The 18,175-nt window shown below is 42.0% G+C and overlaps 2 protein-coding genes and 1 pseudogene across 2 annotated transcripts; all 3 read left to right on the top strand.

Annotated features, from left to right (window-relative positions):
* Nucleotides 1-666: 666 nt before the first annotated feature.
* LOC115207705 (SH2 domain-containing protein 5) lies at nt 667-5,270 on the top strand. Its single transcript, XM_029775096.1, has 10 exons — nt 667-974; nt 1,640-1,751; nt 1,990-2,070; nt 2,398-2,472; nt 2,574-2,720; nt 2,835-3,035; nt 3,178-3,370; nt 3,802-3,907; nt 4,202-4,361; nt 4,479-5,270. Exons 2-10 carry the CDS (start codon nt 1,701-1,703, stop codon nt 4,668-4,670), a joined length of 1,206 nt encoding a protein of 401 aa, XP_029630956.1. The 5' UTR covers nt 667-974; nt 1,640-1,700; the 3' UTR covers nt 4,671-5,270.
* Nucleotides 5,271-6,068: 798 nt separating this feature from the next.
* On the top strand, nt 6,069-9,957 carry LOC115207199 (kinesin-like protein KIF17; annotated as a pseudogene).
* Nucleotides 8,805-9,957, top strand: LOC115207706 (kinesin-like protein KIF17). Its single transcript, XM_029775097.1, has 2 exons — nt 8,805-8,915; nt 9,387-9,957. Exons 1-2 carry the CDS (start codon nt 8,819-8,821, stop codon nt 9,518-9,520), a joined length of 231 nt encoding a protein of 76 aa, XP_029630957.1. The 5' UTR covers nt 8,805-8,818; the 3' UTR covers nt 9,521-9,957.
* Nucleotides 9,958-18,175: the final 8,218 nt, after the last annotated feature.

Genomic DNA, 18,175 nt, shown 5'->3' with positions numbered 1-18,175 from the left:
CTAAGTTAGCTATGCAAAGTGCCAGATAGGTAACAATTTACAGTAACTGCTGTTCATTATTACTCAGTCAATAAATACCATCAGCAGACAGAAGATCTAGCTAGGTTAGCAACAGAAAGTAATGTAGAAATCTGACCTTTCTGCAGCAGGTATCTCTGGCCGGGCAGTTTAATCGTGTAGCAGGTTGAACTACTAACTTACTTCCACTAGCTAGCATGACTACAGCCAGTAACCAGAAAAGCCTAGCTATCCAGCCTGCTAGCTAGTCAGTAGCCAGCTAGTAGTGCAAGCCAACTTTGTTCAGTTGTTGTTGAGTTTGTTCTATTGGAATGTTAAGTTCTGCATGAGTATTTTTCTCTTCCTGTCACACACAGTTTAATCCTTTCTTTGTGATTCCAACCTAGGCTGTAAACACACACACCCTACAGGACATCAATATTCTTTGAGGGGGTATTTTTATTTATTTAACCTTTATTTAACAAGGCAAGTCAGTTAAGAACAAATTCTTATTTACAATGACGGCCTACCCCAGCCAACCCCAAACCCAGACAATTGTGCGCTGCCCTATGGGACTCCCAATCCCCGGTTGTGATACAACCTGGAATCGAACCAGGTCCTGTAGTGACGCCTCTAGCACGGAGATGTAGTGCACCACTTGGGACCCCGAACTTCCGGTATAAACAAAACTAAAAACAAACATTTCATATATTGTGTTATTTGTTTTCCATTATTCCATGTCCAATTTTGACACAATAATTGAGAAAATAATTGAGAAACGGAATCGTTTTGCGTTTTTCCATTCTCCGTTTTTATTCGGAAATCAAAATAACGAAATGTACACGGACCCGTCAGCTTGACAAGGTGAAGGAACCTTGAGTAGGAGGGGAAATCAGAGTTTGGATTTGGAACTGTGGCACAGGATCTGGAGTACGAGTGCGGAGGTGAAAAGAGCGTTGGTTTGAAACTAAATTAAGGTATTTTATTATAATTAATTTATTGACATGTTTACCAAACTTGCGCCTGCATGTTAGAAATACTTCATCCGTGCGTAAGTGTTTGCTCTGGCCGCTCAGACAACAGAATAATGGGTGTCACCCGCGTGCTCTGACTGCTGTAATAATAGTCTGAAGGCTATGGAATTAATTTTGAAATGTGACGAAATCCATACCAGTAGGGCTAAGAGTATGCTACTGAAAATGTTTGGCTAGTAATTCGACGATTCAAACGAAATAGTAGCAACAATCTATTCGATTGCAGGTGCGCTTATAATTTTCAGAATTCACGAGGACAAGGTTTAGATCCAGTGCTTGACTTGGGCAGGAGCTCAGCGGAGCTGATTATCGGCGCCTGAAAAGGTGTACTGCTTGAGCTCCTGTTCCTCTTATAGAATATTAGCTCAAAAGTATTGTGTAGATCTGACAGTTTCATGTTTTTGAAGTTACTGTAGACTTACTATCTACCACAACACATACCTGTGTCTTGCTTAAATTGAACGTTTTGCGTTCACAGCTCTTTTTATCACTACCTCCTGGTTACAAAAGCATTTTTCCCATGGGGAAAATAACACTACCAGACGCAACGTTGTTGACATGTCCAATGTTTATAATGCTGGGTGCTACAATGCCATCTGCTCCTGCAGCACTCAGGATAAGTCCTCCAGAAACAGCAGGACAAAGAAATCTAACTCAGGAGTGATAAGGATGGGTGAGACACCAGTCAGGGATGATGGCACAGTTAAAAGGTCAGCTGAGGTAAGCCATATTTTTCCTCCCCATATGGAAGTACTATTTGTTTGAAATAAAAGTACTTCCCAAGAGGAAGAAATCTTACTTGCCTTTACTCTTCCCTTGTATTCTGCACCTGGTTACATTACATGATGTTTATCTAAAACTGAGAAAAATTGTATGAAATGTATGCATTCACTACTGTAAGTCGCTCTGGATAAGAGTGTCTGCTAAAATGTAACATGTAGTCTTTCTTCTTTATTAGTATGTTGGCTCCTTTCCTGTGGATGACTGTTGTTTGGATGATCAGATGCAGCAGTTGCACACACAGCTCAAGTCTCTCAAAGTAGGTGCTGGTAATAAGTTAGAAAGCAGCAGTACTTTAAGGCAAGTCTTGACTGTTCACAAATATTTATGGTGGAGATGGGGTCATGCACAGACCTTTTCGTGGTCAGGTGCTCAAACCACAAAAAGGGCATGAAAGCAATAGATGGACATATCTTAATGGCCAATTTAAATGACACATTTAACGTGACTTTAACAACGGCTTGCAGGCAATGGGTTCAGAACAACAATGATAAACTATAATGCAAAGAATATATATTGTTTTGGCCCCCAAAACAACTTGAGACTGGAAGGATGTGCCTGCCTGAGGTGTTGAACTTTTTCACAGACATGCAAGAAAAGGAGGTCAGTGTCCCTGAAATTTTCCATCAAAGGTGTGAAGATGTATGATGAAGATGAGACGGTAAGAGTTGACCTTCTCAGAGCAAAGCACGTGTATCAATGCTATTAGAGCTGTGTTCACTACATCAACATTATTATTTTTTTAACTTTCCTTGTCTGTAGACCATCCTCATGGCCCATGCTCTACGAAGGGTCTCCCTTTCCACCGCCCACCCCTCGGACGCCCAGTTCGCCTTTGTTTCCCACAACCCAGGCAACCCTGATGCCCAACTATACTGCCACCTCTTCAAGGCTAGTCATGCCAGAGCAGTAAGAACCAGCGTTAGATCTTTGTCTCCCAACATGGTTGTCAACGAAATTCCTCTGTGATGGCTTTAAGCTGCAGTTTATTGTATAATTTGTCTCTGGTGTGTTCCCTCCAAGGCCCAGTTCTTGAACCTGTTGCTGTGCCGCTGTTTCCAGCTGTCCTACCTGGAGAAGCACCCAGAGGAGGCTCAAGTTGAGTCTGCAGGCCCACTGCCCAACTGTACCCCCTCCCTCCTCAACCAGGGCTTCCCTCTCAGTGTCAGCGCCCTTGTGTCCTTCAGAAGGGCCCCCACTCAGGGCTTACTCCCAGGGGAAAAGGTCAGTCAAACCTGTTTGTTTTAACTGAATTGTGAAAGCACAGTGAAATAATGCTATTTATTTTATTTGTGTAGCTGAACCCTGTACATTGTGCTGGCCTAGCTGTTGACCTGTTAACACTTTCTATGGGTCTTTATTGTAGGTCTTCCCATTGAAGAACAACAGCGCAACAACTGAGGAACAACCAAGCATCCAAGAAAACGTCACCACCTCTCCTTCCCTGGTGCGCAAGAAAGCCATCCGCAACAAAGTACTGCGCTCAGGGGCCTATCGCTCCTTCACTTACACCCCTCACAAACAACGCCACCTCCAGGATCGGCTTAACTCTCCACAAGGTGGGCTAAGTGTGCAGAGAGCTCTTTCAAGAGTGAAACAGTTCATTAGGTAATGCAAACCCTTAGTGCTTTGTGAAGGGCACTCACTCAACGTCTGTGGTGTAGGCTACATTTTTCATTGTATTGATTTGTCATTACATAAGGTTGTAGGCACTTTTTTTCACAGGGTTGTGATTACTGTAACGTTAAAGATTTTTACCACGCATTTTTAAAGTGAACATGTTATGAAGTTTTATGAACTCCTTTATCACAGTTTTCCTTGAAACAGTAGTTGTACTCACATCAGTAAGTTTTTCCACAGTGACTCCACTTGAGGTGGAATGGAAATAGATTGGAGGTTATCCAAAGCAAACAACATTTCCCTTGAGGGACATCTTGAAATGTGATCATCCCAAGATGCTAAGGAATCTCTTATCTTGTATGTGAAACAGGAAAGGGGCAGGACAAAATGCCAGTGAGGAGAGCCCGGGCCCCGAGTCTTGCCGAAACAGAAGAAGCTCTGGCTCAAGCGGTGTGGTGTTGGGCCGGCATCACCACGTGAGTCCCCCTCTTTTATTATAATAATATATGCTATTTAGCAGACACTTTCATCCAAAGTGGCTTAGTCATGTGTGCATAGATGTTTTTGCATAGGGTTGTCCCAGCGGGAATCGAACCCACAATCCTTGCATTCCTAGCGCCGGGCTCTAAAAACTGAGCCACATTTACCCGACTCGCACTTATCCCAGACCAGTTCCTTGTGTGCTTTATGGTGTGTTTGCTTGATGAAAGTCATGTGAGTCATCTCAGGGCTACCATTGGTCTTCAACCCCCCCCCCCCATGTGTTACAGTGACAGCAGCTCTTCCCTGCTTGCAGAGGACGTCCTGGGCTCGTACCTCCTCTGCCCGCATCCTAAGAGACCTGGCTGTGGCTCTCTTATCATTCGTTTCTCTTCTGGCCTCATCACCCACCTCATAGACAACACCTATAAAGGGACATACCGGCTTGAGGTGAACCATCATGCTCAAGCATTCCATTTTCATCAACTTTCTTTAACTTCCAATTTAAACTCTTTGTTAATGTATGTTCAATGTGTAGCTATGAAGTCATTTATGTTTTTCTACTAGAACTGCCAACAAGAATTCTGCACCATTGCTGCTTTGATAGAGCACTACACAAAGTTCAAGGAGGAGCTGGACTTTCCTTTGAGTTGTGCCCGTGTAAATCACTGCTACGAGTGGGAGGAGAATGTTGGCAAGGCACACCAAAGCCTCAAAAGAAAGAATGCAGAATATAACCAGAGGAAGCAATGGGTTTAAAAGTCATTTCTGAACATTGGATTGATTGATGTATCCCATTCTCTAAGAGACACTGACATGTTACACTGACACCTTTAATACAATACAATTCATTCACTTCTGTGCTTCATTTAGGTTACTTTTATTGTTTTGAGATTTCTGATAAGTGATGTTTATCACAATTCACCTGCTAAAGGGAAGTTTGATCACAAGGGTGGAGCAGAGCCATATATTTAGATACATGTAAGGCTCTGGTGTGGAGTAAGATGTTGGCACTTAGCCTATGATGTATTTTTTTTATGCAAGTGTGTGTGAGATGTATATTCTATTTTAGCTGCACCTACTTTTTAAATTGTATACGTTTTTTTAAAGTAGGAATTTAGTGTGTGTATATATGAATGAGAGGGATTTTCTTTTTTTGTATGTGTCAAGCTGTATGCCTCGTGTTATGCTGTCTGTTTTTCACGGCATGTTTTAAGAAGTTCTGTGAGAACATGATACATGGTACATGACTCACTTTACACCACAAAGTGTAGGCTATTTTTATATTTTTATTGTTGTGTTATGCATAATGCATTGCTAGATTTTATACATATGCATAAATGCACACATCTAACTTGATCTAAGTCTGTTATTTAGGGGGAACAAGAAGTGATTTCAATTTATGCTCTTTGGAAAGACAACAGGCAGCAAAAACATTTTCTTGGCAATTTTCACACGACGTGGTTTTATCACAAGTTTATGGTTGCCTAGCAACTTGGAACGCGATGGGAAGGGGACAGACAGAGCGAGATGATATTTTTTTTGCGTATAATTTTGTTTTTGAGCACGGATTGTATTCATTGGACGAAATGAGCCATCTGCCAATACTACGTTTTTATAGCACGTGGATAATTGATTTGACAAGAAATTATTCCAACCAATTAACAGTCTGACATGTCTTGCAGGTTAGCTAGTACAGGTTGTGAACTTGTTTGCTTTGAGGCTTGGCCAATGTGGCAAGCTAGCTACCGTCCTTAGCTTAGTTAGCTAGCGTTCTGATTTGCTGTCATGCTTCTATGACCAGATCAACAGGTTAGATGTTTGTTATTCTGATCACTTCAGTTGTAGCATGTCAGCTGGAAAGATCTGTCATGGCTGCTAGTTAGATTAATTGTTTAGCTTCCAAATAACAGTAGGCTAGCTATTTATTTTTCTAGCTTGCACAATGCTGAATGAAATGGATTCAACAACTGACGATTGACTATAATTTTGATATTGGCGTTGCCTTGCTTGTCACTAGTACGCGGGTCTGATAATCAGACACCCCAAGAAGACAGGCAAAAATGGCTGCAGAGTCAGTGAAGGTAGTGGTCAGTTGTCCGCCGATGAATGATAGGGAGCAAATGTTGAATTGTTAAGACGGTAGTATCCGTAGAGATGAGTCGCTGTCAGTGTTTCATCAAGAAGCCAGGGGCGAAGGAGGAGCCACCAAAACAATTAACCTTTGATGGAAGCCTCTTCATTGACCAAGACACTGAGCAGATGTACAACGAGATCATTTACCCTTTGGTTGAGGTAGGCCTACAATAAATCCTACTACATTTTCACAACTTGATTATGGTGAACTACATGCAGCACCAGCTCGTGGGGTATTGGACATTCCAGTATATATCTGAAACGAAATAACATGCTAGTTAGGAAAACGTGTGCTGCTGGACTTGGCGGGCAGCGAGCGCCAGTTTAAGACGGGTACCACCAGGGAACGGCTCTGTGAGGCCACCAAGATCAACCTGTCCCAGTCGGCTCTAGGCAATGTCATCTCAACACATCCCCTACCGAGACTCCAAGCTGACCCGGTTGTTGCAGGACTCCCTGGGAGGGAACACTAGCACCCTGATGGTGGTCTGCCTCTCGCCTGCAGACAACAACTATGAGCAGAGCCTGGGCACCCTGCGCTACGCCAACAGGGCCAAGAGCATCCAAAACAAGCCCCGCATCAACGAAGACCCCAAGGATCCCCTGCTCCGAGAGTACCATGAGGAAATCAAGCAGCTATGTGCCTTAATCTCTGGCCAGCTGGGCAATGCCAACCTGTCATGTGAGCACCATGCTTTTCTCCACACTTTGTCTAACCATTGAGATTAAGAGTTTGCACATAGAAGATCAAAGTGCTAGATTAAAATTGGATTATTCTCCATGGTCCTATTTTAATCAGCGTTTCTGGATGGTCAGTTGTCTGCGGGGCCCTCTGCTGGTCCATCGAGGCCTCAGTCCAGCACAAACAGAGAAGGAGAAGAAAGAGGTGTGTAAACTTCCAGAAGTTGAATGAGGCTGCTTAGCAGAAGGAGCTCAACTGACCTATTTGTGACCTTCAGGAGTACGAGGAGAAGCTGGCCAGGCTTCAGGCTGAGTATAATGCAGAGCAGGAGTCCAAGGCCAAGCTTCAGGAGGACATTGCTGTCCTGCGCTCTTCATATGAGACCAAGCTGTCCAATCTGGAGAAGCCCCGGACCAGCAGAGGGCACTCTATTACCACTGCTGGTACCATTACAACATCCCTGTCTACATTCAAAACTCCAACCAATTCAAATTTCACTCAGACGACCATAGCCAAGGATTTTAATAAGACAGATTTTCTGAAGATAAATAACTTTAACAATCAGGTGTATAGATAGTGCTCTAGTACATTACAGGATATTAAGCCTTGTTTTCTCATTGCCTAGTGTCAGAGCTCTCCATCCTTATGAAACAAGCTCTTGAGGAGGAATTATGTTGTGTCACTGCACATGAGCTTAGTGATTTGGAACCAGTCCTGGCCAAGGTACCCATGCATCAAGTTCCCAGTACTTGTGGGTAACTGGTTATGCATGCATTTTGTAGTAGTACACATCTGAGTAGAGCGGTCCCTTTAATGATGTAACTTCTCTTCTTGTAGGTGAGCCAGGCACAGGTGTCCAGACAGGGTCTGAGGGGGAGGAGAATACAGACTCTCCTCCAATCGGTACCCCAGGCCCTCTGGACCAGAAGCATGTACTCAAGAGGTGAGTTATCACACTCACACACACTCCCTTTTATATAACATAATGTCCAGTGGTGTGGCTTGGTGCCCTGTCCTGTCTCCAGGCTACAGCAGTTAGAGCAGTAGGTGGTGGGAGGGGAGCAGGCTCAGAAAAAGGAGCTGCACCAGAGACACCGACAGAGGAATACTCTGGCAGATCAGAGAAAGAAGCAGCTGATTGAGGCCCTAGCAGAGAATGGCGAGGAGAGTGACAATGTGATGCTCAATGTCTACGACTCCATCCAGGAGGAAGTCCATGCTAAGAGTCGACTCCTAGAGAACACCCAGGGCAAGGAGGGACACATCTTCATGGAAAAGAAATGCCAGATTAATAATTTATCTACTAACATGCTTGTTCCTGTACCACATTTCTGTCACACATTTGCATTGTGTTTGCCTATTCTGTTAATACATTATGTACTGTGACAGACTTAAGTCTGTATGGTCATTTTAAGTGGTGTTCTTCTGATGTGATGTCACAGCTGAAGGTGGCCAAGCTGGGGATCCAGGACCTGCAGGTGGAGTTTGAGCTAGAGAGGAATAACTACCTGGCAGCAATCCGCAGGCTGGAGGGGGAGGGCCAGCTGCTACAGAGCCTGCTAGAGCGCGTGGCCCCTCTGGTCCGCCGTGACTGCAACTACAGCAACTTGGGTCGCCTGCGGAAGGAGGCCACTTGGGATGACGACAGCGTCACCTGGAGGCTACCTGACATGTTGGTGCAGAAAACAGCCCTGCCGTCAGGTGAGCGGAGGACCAGGGAAGAAATTATGTTGTGAAGATGTCTTTGAATTTAGAACGAATGTTCATCTTTCAGTGGATGGACTATTTTTATTTCGATTTTCAATGTTGTGACTACATGGATGGTTGGTCCTGTTTAGGTTTCTCATCCTCTGTTGTGTCCCTTCTCTCTTTCAGCAGTAGCTCCTTCAGCTCAGAGGCTCTCTGTATGCATGAGCTCAGCAGCTGACACAGGAGAATCCTTTCAAGTTTGTACTTTTATTTTTCTGTATTATTAAACTCATTTCTATTTTTTACCTCCCCTATGGGATATGAGGAACGAAACAAAATGTTTATGATCCTTCATCGTTGCCTATGTTTTGTGCAGGACGATGAGGACTGATATAAAGAGATGATGAACCGCAGTGACAGCGAGAACTTCGCCAGCAACTACTTCAAACCTAAGAGAGTCAACCAGTTGCTGGGCATTGAGCCCCTTAAGGGACTGGGTAAGACCAGGAGATGCAGGCCCTTCCCCTGAACCAATAGCCCAATGCCTTTTCACTGCTCTCATTATTATATAGGGGTAGGCTTGTTTCTTACTGGAAACGTCAGAGCGCACTCTTCTCACCTGAATTCAACTGTGACTGGAGTCACATCTGTGACTGAGGTGCAGTTAATGTTAACATAAAAACAGTCAAACTATTTAATGATGTGTGCAGACCAAAGGGAAAGTGCCTGAATAGACAATAAAATAATACAATTCAGATACTTTTGGAATCAACATTCAAATACAATGTGACAATTATAACACCACATCATACCAATGCACTGCTTGCTAATACAAAATAGCTTTAGAAGGGTCGGAGTCGGTTACTGGAAACATTCAAAAGATCTAGCCTGCTATCCGCTTAACTTCAATAGATCATTTGCCCTACATATGTGGTTATTCCACTGATGACCTCTTCCCATGCACTCAGCACCCCGGGGGAATGGTACGCCTCACCCGACCTCCAGCGGCTCCAATATCGGCCCCTCACTCAGCCCTGAATCTCTCCTCCCTTGCCCCTTCCGCCTCGAGTCACTGGGATCACCCCAGCCAATGGCAAGGTGAAGAGGAAGAAAAGCAAAACATAGAGAGCTGGGCTACAGAGGCACTCTACTGTCACCACCTCCCCCAGTCTATCCACCATTTCTACCTGCCACCCTTTTTGACCACTAGAAACCTCACAATTCGTTGGCTTGTTTAGGTAGAGTATTTAATTCATCCACTGTGATTGACCCTAGGTTGTTAGTAGTTCACTATTGAACTTTCAGTAACCAGCAATATAATGGCACTTTTACATGGACACTTGGTCTGGCAATGTGATGCTTCGGGTGTTTATTTTTTGTTGTTGCAACTTTTAAATGTTAGCGAAGATAATGCCACACCATAGTGCTTGCAGTGACTCTTAATTCTGTGACACAATGGTGAACCTTGAATATACTGTTTATCACTGTTGTGGATTTTGCTGCTCATATACTGTAATTGTTAAAACAATATGTTTTCTGTAGCTTTCTGTGTATCTTGTTCATTTCATGTCTTGTACTACTTCACTTCCCAGAATTCATGTCTGGTTGTGCAAAATATTTGTCTTTGAGCATCACTAACAGGAAGGTCATCTTCAGTCTTTCAGCATCAGGGCTAAGAAATAAGATCTGAGAGCCAAACATGTCAGACCAGTTTCAGTGTCACACAATCTGTATGACACTACAAATGCACTGGGGCCAGGGTGGTGTTGTCATAGCAGCAGAGTGTTAACAGGCCATGTATGACGGTGGAGGGTAGCCTCCGGTTTCCTGTCCTCTAAAAAGACGTGTCAATGACGTGTTGTCTGGAAACAAGACGAGTGTGGAGCAACCTTGTGACCTCCAGGGAGCTGAGTGACACAGACGACCTGAATTGATTGTTCCCTGGTTGTAATAATCTGAGCCAGGCTTATTTAGCAGCAAAATGTAATTTACCTTTCCTGAAAATGACACATTTCAATAGCATTGGCAATTTAAGTTGAAAGGGTTGGTTAACCCCAAATGACATTGTTTTCCTTACCCTGTAAGCAGTCTATGGACAAGGTATGACATCAATCCATACTTTGGTTGTTTAAATTGTCCACTGTTTCAAATGTTAACTTTTGAGCATTTATGGCGCAAATCCAATGTGAGTCAATGGCACCCACAGTGCCTTCGGAAGTATTCATACTCCTTGACCTATTCCACATTTTGTTAGAGTGGCTGCAAAATGTATTAAATATTCATTTTTCTCTTACCCATCTACCCACAATACACTATAATGACAGTGAAAACATGTTTTTAGACATTTTTGCTAATTTATTGAAAATAAATACAGAAATATCTCATTTACATTAGTATTCACACCTCTGAATATGAATGTTAGAATCACCTTTGGCAACAATTTACAGCTGTGAGTCTTTCTGGGTAATTCTCTAAGCACTTTGCACACCTGGATTGTACAATATTTGCACATTATTCTTAAATTCTTCAAGCTCTGTCAAGTTGGTTGTTGATCACTGCTAGACATCCATTTTCAAGTCTTGTCATAGATTTTCAAGCCGATTTACACTACCGTTCAAAAGTTTGGGGTCGCTTTGAAATGTCCTTGTTTTTAAAGAAAATCACTTTTTTATCCATTAAAATAACATCAAATTGATCAGAACTACAGTGTAGACGTTAATGTTGTAAATTACTATTGTAGCTGGAAACAGTTGATTTTTTTATGGAATATCTACATAGGCGTACAGAGGCCCTCAAAATGTCCAGAAACAAAGAACTGTCTTCTGAAACTCGTCAGACTATTCTTGTTCTGAGAGATGAAGGTAATCCCTGCGAGAAATTGCCAAGAAACTGAAGATCTCGTACAATGCTGTGTACTACTCCCTTCACAGAACAGCACAAACTGGCTTAACCAGAATAGAAAGAGGAGTGGGAGGCCCCGGTGCACAACTGAGCAAGAGGACAAGTACATTAGAGTGTCTAGTTTGAGAAACAGACGCCTCAAGTCCTCAACTGGCAGCTTCATTAAATAGTACCCGCAAAACACCAGTCTCAATGTCAACAGTGAAGAGGCGACTCCGGGATGCTGGCCTTCTAGGCAGAGTTGGAAAGAAAAAAACATTTCTCAGACTGCCCAATAAAAATAAAAGATTAAGATGGGCAAAAGAACAGACACTGGACAGAGGAACTCTTCCTAGAAGGCCAGCATCCCAGAGTCGGATCTTCACTGTTGACGTTGAGACATTTTTGCAGTTTTACTTTAGTGCCTTATTGCAAACAGGATGCATGTTCTGGAATATTTTTATTCTGTACAGGCTTCATCTTTTCACTCTGTCATTTAGGTTAGTATTGTGGAGTAAGTACAATGTTGTTGATCCATCCTCTGTTTTCTCCTATCACAGCCATTAAACTCTGTAACTGTTTTAAAGTCCCTGCTGCTCCTGAGTGGCGCAGCAGTCTAAGGCACTGCATCTCAGCGTTAGAGGCATCACTGCAGACCCTGGTTTGATTCCAGGCTCTATCACAACCGGCCGTGATTGGGAGTCCCATAGGGCGGCCCATTGTTGTCCGGGTTTGGCTGGAGTAGGCCATCATTGTAAATATGAATTTCTTCTTGACTGACTTGCCTAGTTAAATAAAGGTTAATAAAATTCTGGCCTCATCGTTAAGTCCCTGACCGGTTTCTTTCTTCTCGGGCAACTGAGTTAGGAAGGACACCTTTGTAGTGACATATTGATACTCCACCTAAAGTGTAATTAATAACTTCACCATGCCCAAAGGGATATTCAATGTCTGCCTTTAAAAAAAAATGTTTTTACCCATCTACAAATAGGTGCCCTTATTTGCTAGGCATTGGAAAACCTCCCTGGTCTTTGTGGTTGAAATTCACTGATCGACTGATGGACTTTAAAGATAATTGTATACGTGGGGTACAGAGATGAGGTAGTCATTCAAAAATCATGTTAAACACTATTATTGCACAGAGTGAGTCCATGCAATTTATGTGACTTGTTAAGCAAATGTTTACTCCTGAACTTATTTACGCTTGCCATAACAAAGGGGAGGAATACATATTGAAAACATTTCAGCTTTTCCTTTTTTATACATTTGTAAAAATATCTAAAAACAATTCCACTTAAAAAAATGATGGGGTATTGTATAAAGGCCAGAGACCCAAAATCAACATTGTATCATTATAAATTCAGGCTGTAGCACAACAATATGTGGAAAGTCAAGGGGTGCGAGTACTTTCTGAAGGCACTGTACATTAGCCTTTCCACGCTTCATGTCGACATCTTTAACTAACTTAATTGAGTTACACAATACATTTGTAGATACTTTAAGATGATTTGGATATGAAACATGAAAATACTAATATAGGTACCTTTGACTTGCATTGGATTTGTGCCATAAATGCAAAAAAGTTAGCATTTGAAACCAGGTAAACACAACCAAAGCATGGATTCCTGTCATACCTTGTTCATAGACTGTTTACAGAGTTTTGTAATTTGGGTGAACTATCTCTTTAATATTCCTAACCACATACTGTAAATTGCCATCACAATGGAACATCACTTGGGGGGTGTCCATTTAGTCTGAAGATGGATTAATCAAATCATAAATCTTTTCTTTCTCTGTATTGTGTTTCCCACTTCTGTAACGGATCGATTTTTCCATCCATTGTTCAGTATGACTTGACCGATGGCAGGCGTTTCAGTTGAGAGAGGTGACACCATCATATGCAAAGTACTCCACTCAGACATGGATACGGCTCCACTACAATAATACCTCACTGAGAGATAACACTGAAGTGGAACCAATGCAACAGTGATGTTGTGACCACATTTCCAGGTACAGGGTATATAAGATACTGACCTCTCGCTGAAACTGTTTAATGAAATGAAAGAGCTGTTTGGACATTAGGAATGAGCACCACAGAAAAGAAAGCACTGGTCTGTTCAGTAGGACAGGTTCACATAGAGATGCAGTCCAAGATAATCCGATAACACACAGACAGCTGAGTAGGCTTTCTCATTGCGAAAGTGGCATGTGTAAAATGAGTAGTATGACTAGTCTGTAAGAGGAGAGGAGGGTGCACTGAGGCAGAGAAAGGTAAAGCTGGTGGAAAGTACCTGTATAAATAATTGTCTTTTTGTACAAAACCTATTCTTTGATTGGGTTGTGAGGGTTGGAGGAAAAACAAATGGCTGTAATTTAACAATGGGAAGCTCAATCAGGAAAAAAATGGAAAGGAAATGGTCATCTGACACAAAATAGTCCAACATGTTTAAGTGTATGATCAAATACGTTCACATCTCAACCACGAATGCAGTCTGTTACACAGCAATTATGACACAAATATGATACGCCTGTTAAAGTGCCTATCATACATATTCCCCCCTTGGATTTCCTCACATTTTATTGTGTTACAAAGTGGGATTACAATGTATTTAATTGTAATTTTTTTCTTCAACGATTTACACAAAATAATGTCAAAGTGAAATAAAAATTTCCATTTACCTTTTTTTATTATTAATTAAAATAAAAAATGAATATATCTTCATTAAATAAGTATTCACCCCCCCCCCCCCCCGAGACAATACATCCCACTGGGCACAGACGTCAGTTTTTATTTACATTTGGTTGAGTTGTCAACTTATAAATATATTAGATCTCCACCCCAAATATATATATATCACCACGTCATTGGATTTATGTTAAAAGTTGGCTGAAATAATTCAAAATGTCCTTGTGTTGATTACTTTTAGCAAATCCAATTAGTTTTCCACGTTGATTTAATGTTATCACATAGATTTTTTGGGGGTTCAAACTGTTTTTCCCAGTGGGATGTTAGAAAGACCTTTGGAAGTGATTACTGCTGTGAGTCTTCTTTATAGAACACCGTTTGGGTATACTTCTTGGGTAAGTCTCATAGGGGCCGATTCAGACTTAGGAATTTGACGTTCCCACGGACGCCTTTCCTATGCACTTCTCAGTATTTGGTGTTCAGACTTACCTTATTCAGTCGCTTAATGCACTCTGCAGGTATGGCTGCCTTGTGCGCTCTGAATAAATTTCATTCAACCCCTGAAAATCCTCCCACTTGCTGGCCAACAGATTTTCTCGTGGAGTTTTCATTCAATAGGGTTTTCAGTACATTTATCTTAAGCCATCCCTTTAAAGACGGTGTACCTTTTAGTTAGAATTTTGTTGACAGACTCACTAGAATATATCGAGAGAACGGCTTCAGAATATTAGGTATCAATGAAAGAAAGCCATCTAAATATATGCATATTCTTATCTGTTTCAGCACCAATTGGTAGATAAAAAAAATACTCTGATCTTGTAGATTATTTAGGTTTAGGAAAATACTTTAGAATCATAAAAAAACAAGTTTGGAGAGGCTTTATGCACAAAATAAAGAAAATGGTGCTTTGCTTCATTCTGAAAATTGTCACATTCAGTTCCTCAATCCATGGTAATGTTGAAAGATTACTGTATATACAGTAGAATTATAATAGGGAGAATAGTGTACAATAGTAGGCTATACCCTCGTCTATTGCCTGCACTAACCATGGAACTGTGTGACGACACGGCCAAGTATTGCGCCATGCGTCAGGTTCAAACTGTTACGGCTTGGTCTGCGCGCTGCTCCATAATGATTTAATTAGTTTACATTTCTTTTTATATATCATCAATTGTCACTACTGATTTTCAGCAACAACCACACGGTCATGACGGCGTTTACAGAGGAAGCAAATGAATGTAAATGAAACAATGTAATTAAATGGAATGATAACGTAGGTTTACCATCTGAAGGGAACTAACAGGAAATTGACAGTTGAATATGTGTGGTTATTAGGCCTACTGACAATCGATACTGATAGTGACTATTAAAATGATACAAATAGGAAACAGAGAAAGTCTGGGTAGCCTATAATTAAGACATTCGAGAGTGCCCATCTCTGCAAGTTAAAAGCCCTTACAATTTACATTTTGCATAATGGCACAACAATTCATAAACTTTACCGTGGGTATGTTGATATGCTCCTGTTTGCTGCCATATGACTGGTTTCACATTTGCATCCAGCGATTATAAGGTAAAATACATCTAAAACAAGTGTGATTTATATTTACAATTCCCTTAGCCAAACAGATTACTCATTTACCTAGATCTTATCAATAGCTCTTAACAAGTTGTAAATTACATTGCATGGAAAGAAGTATTATTTCTATCGGAAAGAATTAAGTAGATGCTTTTTCCACTTGGAATTGGTGGGTTCGCTAGACCTTATTTATGGCTTCCTCGTGTGTAAAGGTGGTGGAATTATTAGGGAATTAAGTCAAGATAAGAATACGCCATATCTGTAGACACACCTCCGCCACACCTTCATTTATTAGATCTCCACCCCAAATGAATAGCGGGTTCCATTTACGCGCGCTTAACTTGGGTCCGAATCGGCCCCTTAGTGCTGTGCACACTTGGATTATGCCATATTATGCCATTATTCTTTTCAAAATTCTTCAAGCTCTGTCAAGTTTGTTATTGATCATTGCTAGACAGCCATTTTCAAGTCTTGCCATAGATTTTCAAGACGATTTAAGTCAAAACTGTACTCAGGAACATTCAATGTGGTCTTGGTAAGCAACTCCAGTGTATATTTGGCCTTGTGTTTTAGGTTATTGTCCTGCTGAAAGGGGAAATTGTCTCCCAGTGTCTGGTGGAGAGGAGACTAACCAGGTTTTCCTCTAGGATTTTACCAGTGCTTAGCTCCACTCCGTTTCTTTTTATCCAGAAAAACTCCCATCCTGCCAATTACGAGCATACGCATATAATGATGCAGCCACCACCATGTTTGAAAATATGGAGAGTGGCACTCAGAGATGTGTTGGATTTGCCCCACACATAGTGGTTTATATTCAGAACAAAAAGTTAATTCCTTTGACACATTTTTCTGTACAGGCTTTCTTCTTTTCACTCTGTCATTTAGGTTAGTATTGTGGAGTAACTACAATAATGTTAATCCATCCTCAGTTTTCTCCTATCACAGCCATTATCCTCTGTAACTGTTTTCGAATCTCCATTGGCATGGTGAAATCCCTGAGCAGTTTCCTTCCTCACTGGCAACTCAGTTAGGAAGGCGCCTGTATCTTTGTAGTGACTTAGTGTATTGATACACCATCCAAAGCCTAATTAATAACTTCACCATGCTTAAAGGGATATTCAGTGTCTGTTCTTCAAAGTAAATAAGGCATACTTAGATCAAATATTTTTAGGTAGATATAACTCGTGAAGCAACTACAGTGAGGGGAAAAAGTATTTGATCCCCTGCTGATTTTGTACGTTTGCCCACTGACAAAGAAATGATCAGTCTATAATTTTAATGGTAGGTTTATTTGAACAGTGAGAGACAGAATAACAACAAAAACATCCAGAAAAACGCATGTCAAAAATGTTATAAATTGATTTGCATTTTAATGAGGGAAATAAGTATTTGACCCCCTCTCAATCAGAAAGATTTCTGGCTCCCAGGTGTCTTTTATACAGGTAACGAGCTGAGATTAGGAGCACACTCTTAACGGGAGTGCTCCTAATCTCAGCTTGTTACCTGTATAAAAGACACCTGTCCACAGAAGCAACCAATCAATCAGATTCCAACCTCTCCACCATGGCCAAGATCAAAGAGCTCTCCAATGATGTCAGGGACAGGATTGTAGACCTACACAAGGCTGGAATGGGCTACAAGACCATCGCCAAACAGCTTGGTGAGAAGGTGACAACAGTTGGTGCGATTATTCGCAAATGGAAGAAACACAAAAGAACTGTCAATCTCCCTCGGCCTGGGGCTCCATGCAAGATCTCACCTCGTGGAGTTGCAATGATCATGAGAACGGTGAGGAATCAGCCCAGATCTACACGGGAGGATCTTGTCAATGATCTCAAGGCAGCTGGGACCATAGTCACCAAGAAAACAATTGGTAACACACTACGCCGTGAAGGACTGAAATCCTGCAGCGCCCGCAAGGTCCCCTGCTCAAGAAAGCACATATACATGCCCGTCTGAAGTTTGCCAATGACCATCTGAATGATTCAGAGGACAACTGGGTGGAAGTGTTGTGGTCAGATGAGACCAAAATGGAGCTCTTTGGCATCAACTCAACTCGCTGTGTTTGGAGGAGGAGGAATGCTGCCTATGACCCCAAGAACACCATCCCCACCGTCAAACATGGAGGTGGAAACATTATGCTTTGGGGGTGTTTTTCTGCTAAGGGGACAGGACAACTTCACCGCATCAAAGGGATGATGGACGGGGCCATGTATCGTCAAATCTTGGGTGAGAACCTCCTTCCCTCAGCCAGGGCATTGAAAATGGGTCGTGGATGGGTATTCCAGCATGACAATGACCCAAAACACACGGCCAAGGCAACAAAGGAGTGGCTCAAGAAGAAGCACATTAAGGACCTGGAGTGGCCTAGCCAGTCTCGAGACCTTAATCCCACAGAAAATCTGTGGAGGGAGCTGAAGGTTCGAATTGCTAAACGTCAGCCTCGAAACCTTAATGACTTGGAGAAGATCTGCAAAGAGGAGTGGGACAAAATCCCTCCTGAGATGTGTGCAAACCTGGTGGCCAACTACAAGAAAGGTCTGACCTCTGTGATTGCCAACAAGGGTTTTGCCACCAAGTACTACGTCATGTTTTGCAGAGGGGTCAAATAC

The sequence above is a fragment of the Salmo trutta genome, chromosome 14, assembly GCF_901001165.1.
Source record: "Salmo trutta chromosome 14, fSalTru1.1, whole genome shotgun sequence".
NCBI lineage: Eukaryota > Metazoa > Chordata > Actinopteri > Salmoniformes > Salmonidae > Salmo > Salmo trutta.
Note: the sequence above shows the minus strand (reverse complement) of the source record. Positions and strands in the feature narration are given on the sequence as shown.

Bases quoted from the DNA above. Each gene is read 5' to 3' on its own strand.
- LOC115207705 (XM_029775096.1), top strand. From the start codon at position 1,701: ATGGGTGAGACACCAGTCAGGGATGATGGCACAGTTAAAAGGTCAGCT. The intron at 2,721-2,834 runs GTAAGAACCAGC...GTTCCCTCCAAG, and splicing joins AGGCTAGTCATGCCAGAGCA to GCCCAGTTCTTGAACCTGTT. The intron at 3,908-4,201 runs GTGAGTCCCCCT...CATGTGTTACAG, and splicing joins TGTTGGGCCGGCATCACCAC to TGACAGCAGCTCTTCCCTGC.
- LOC115207706 (XM_029775097.1), top strand. From the start codon at position 8,819: ATGATGAACCGCAGTGACAGCGAGAACTTCGCCAGCAACTACTTCAAA. The intron at 8,916-9,386 runs GTAAGACCAGGA...CCATGCACTCAG, and splicing joins TGAGCCCCTTAAGGGACTGG to CACCCCGGGGGAATGGTACG.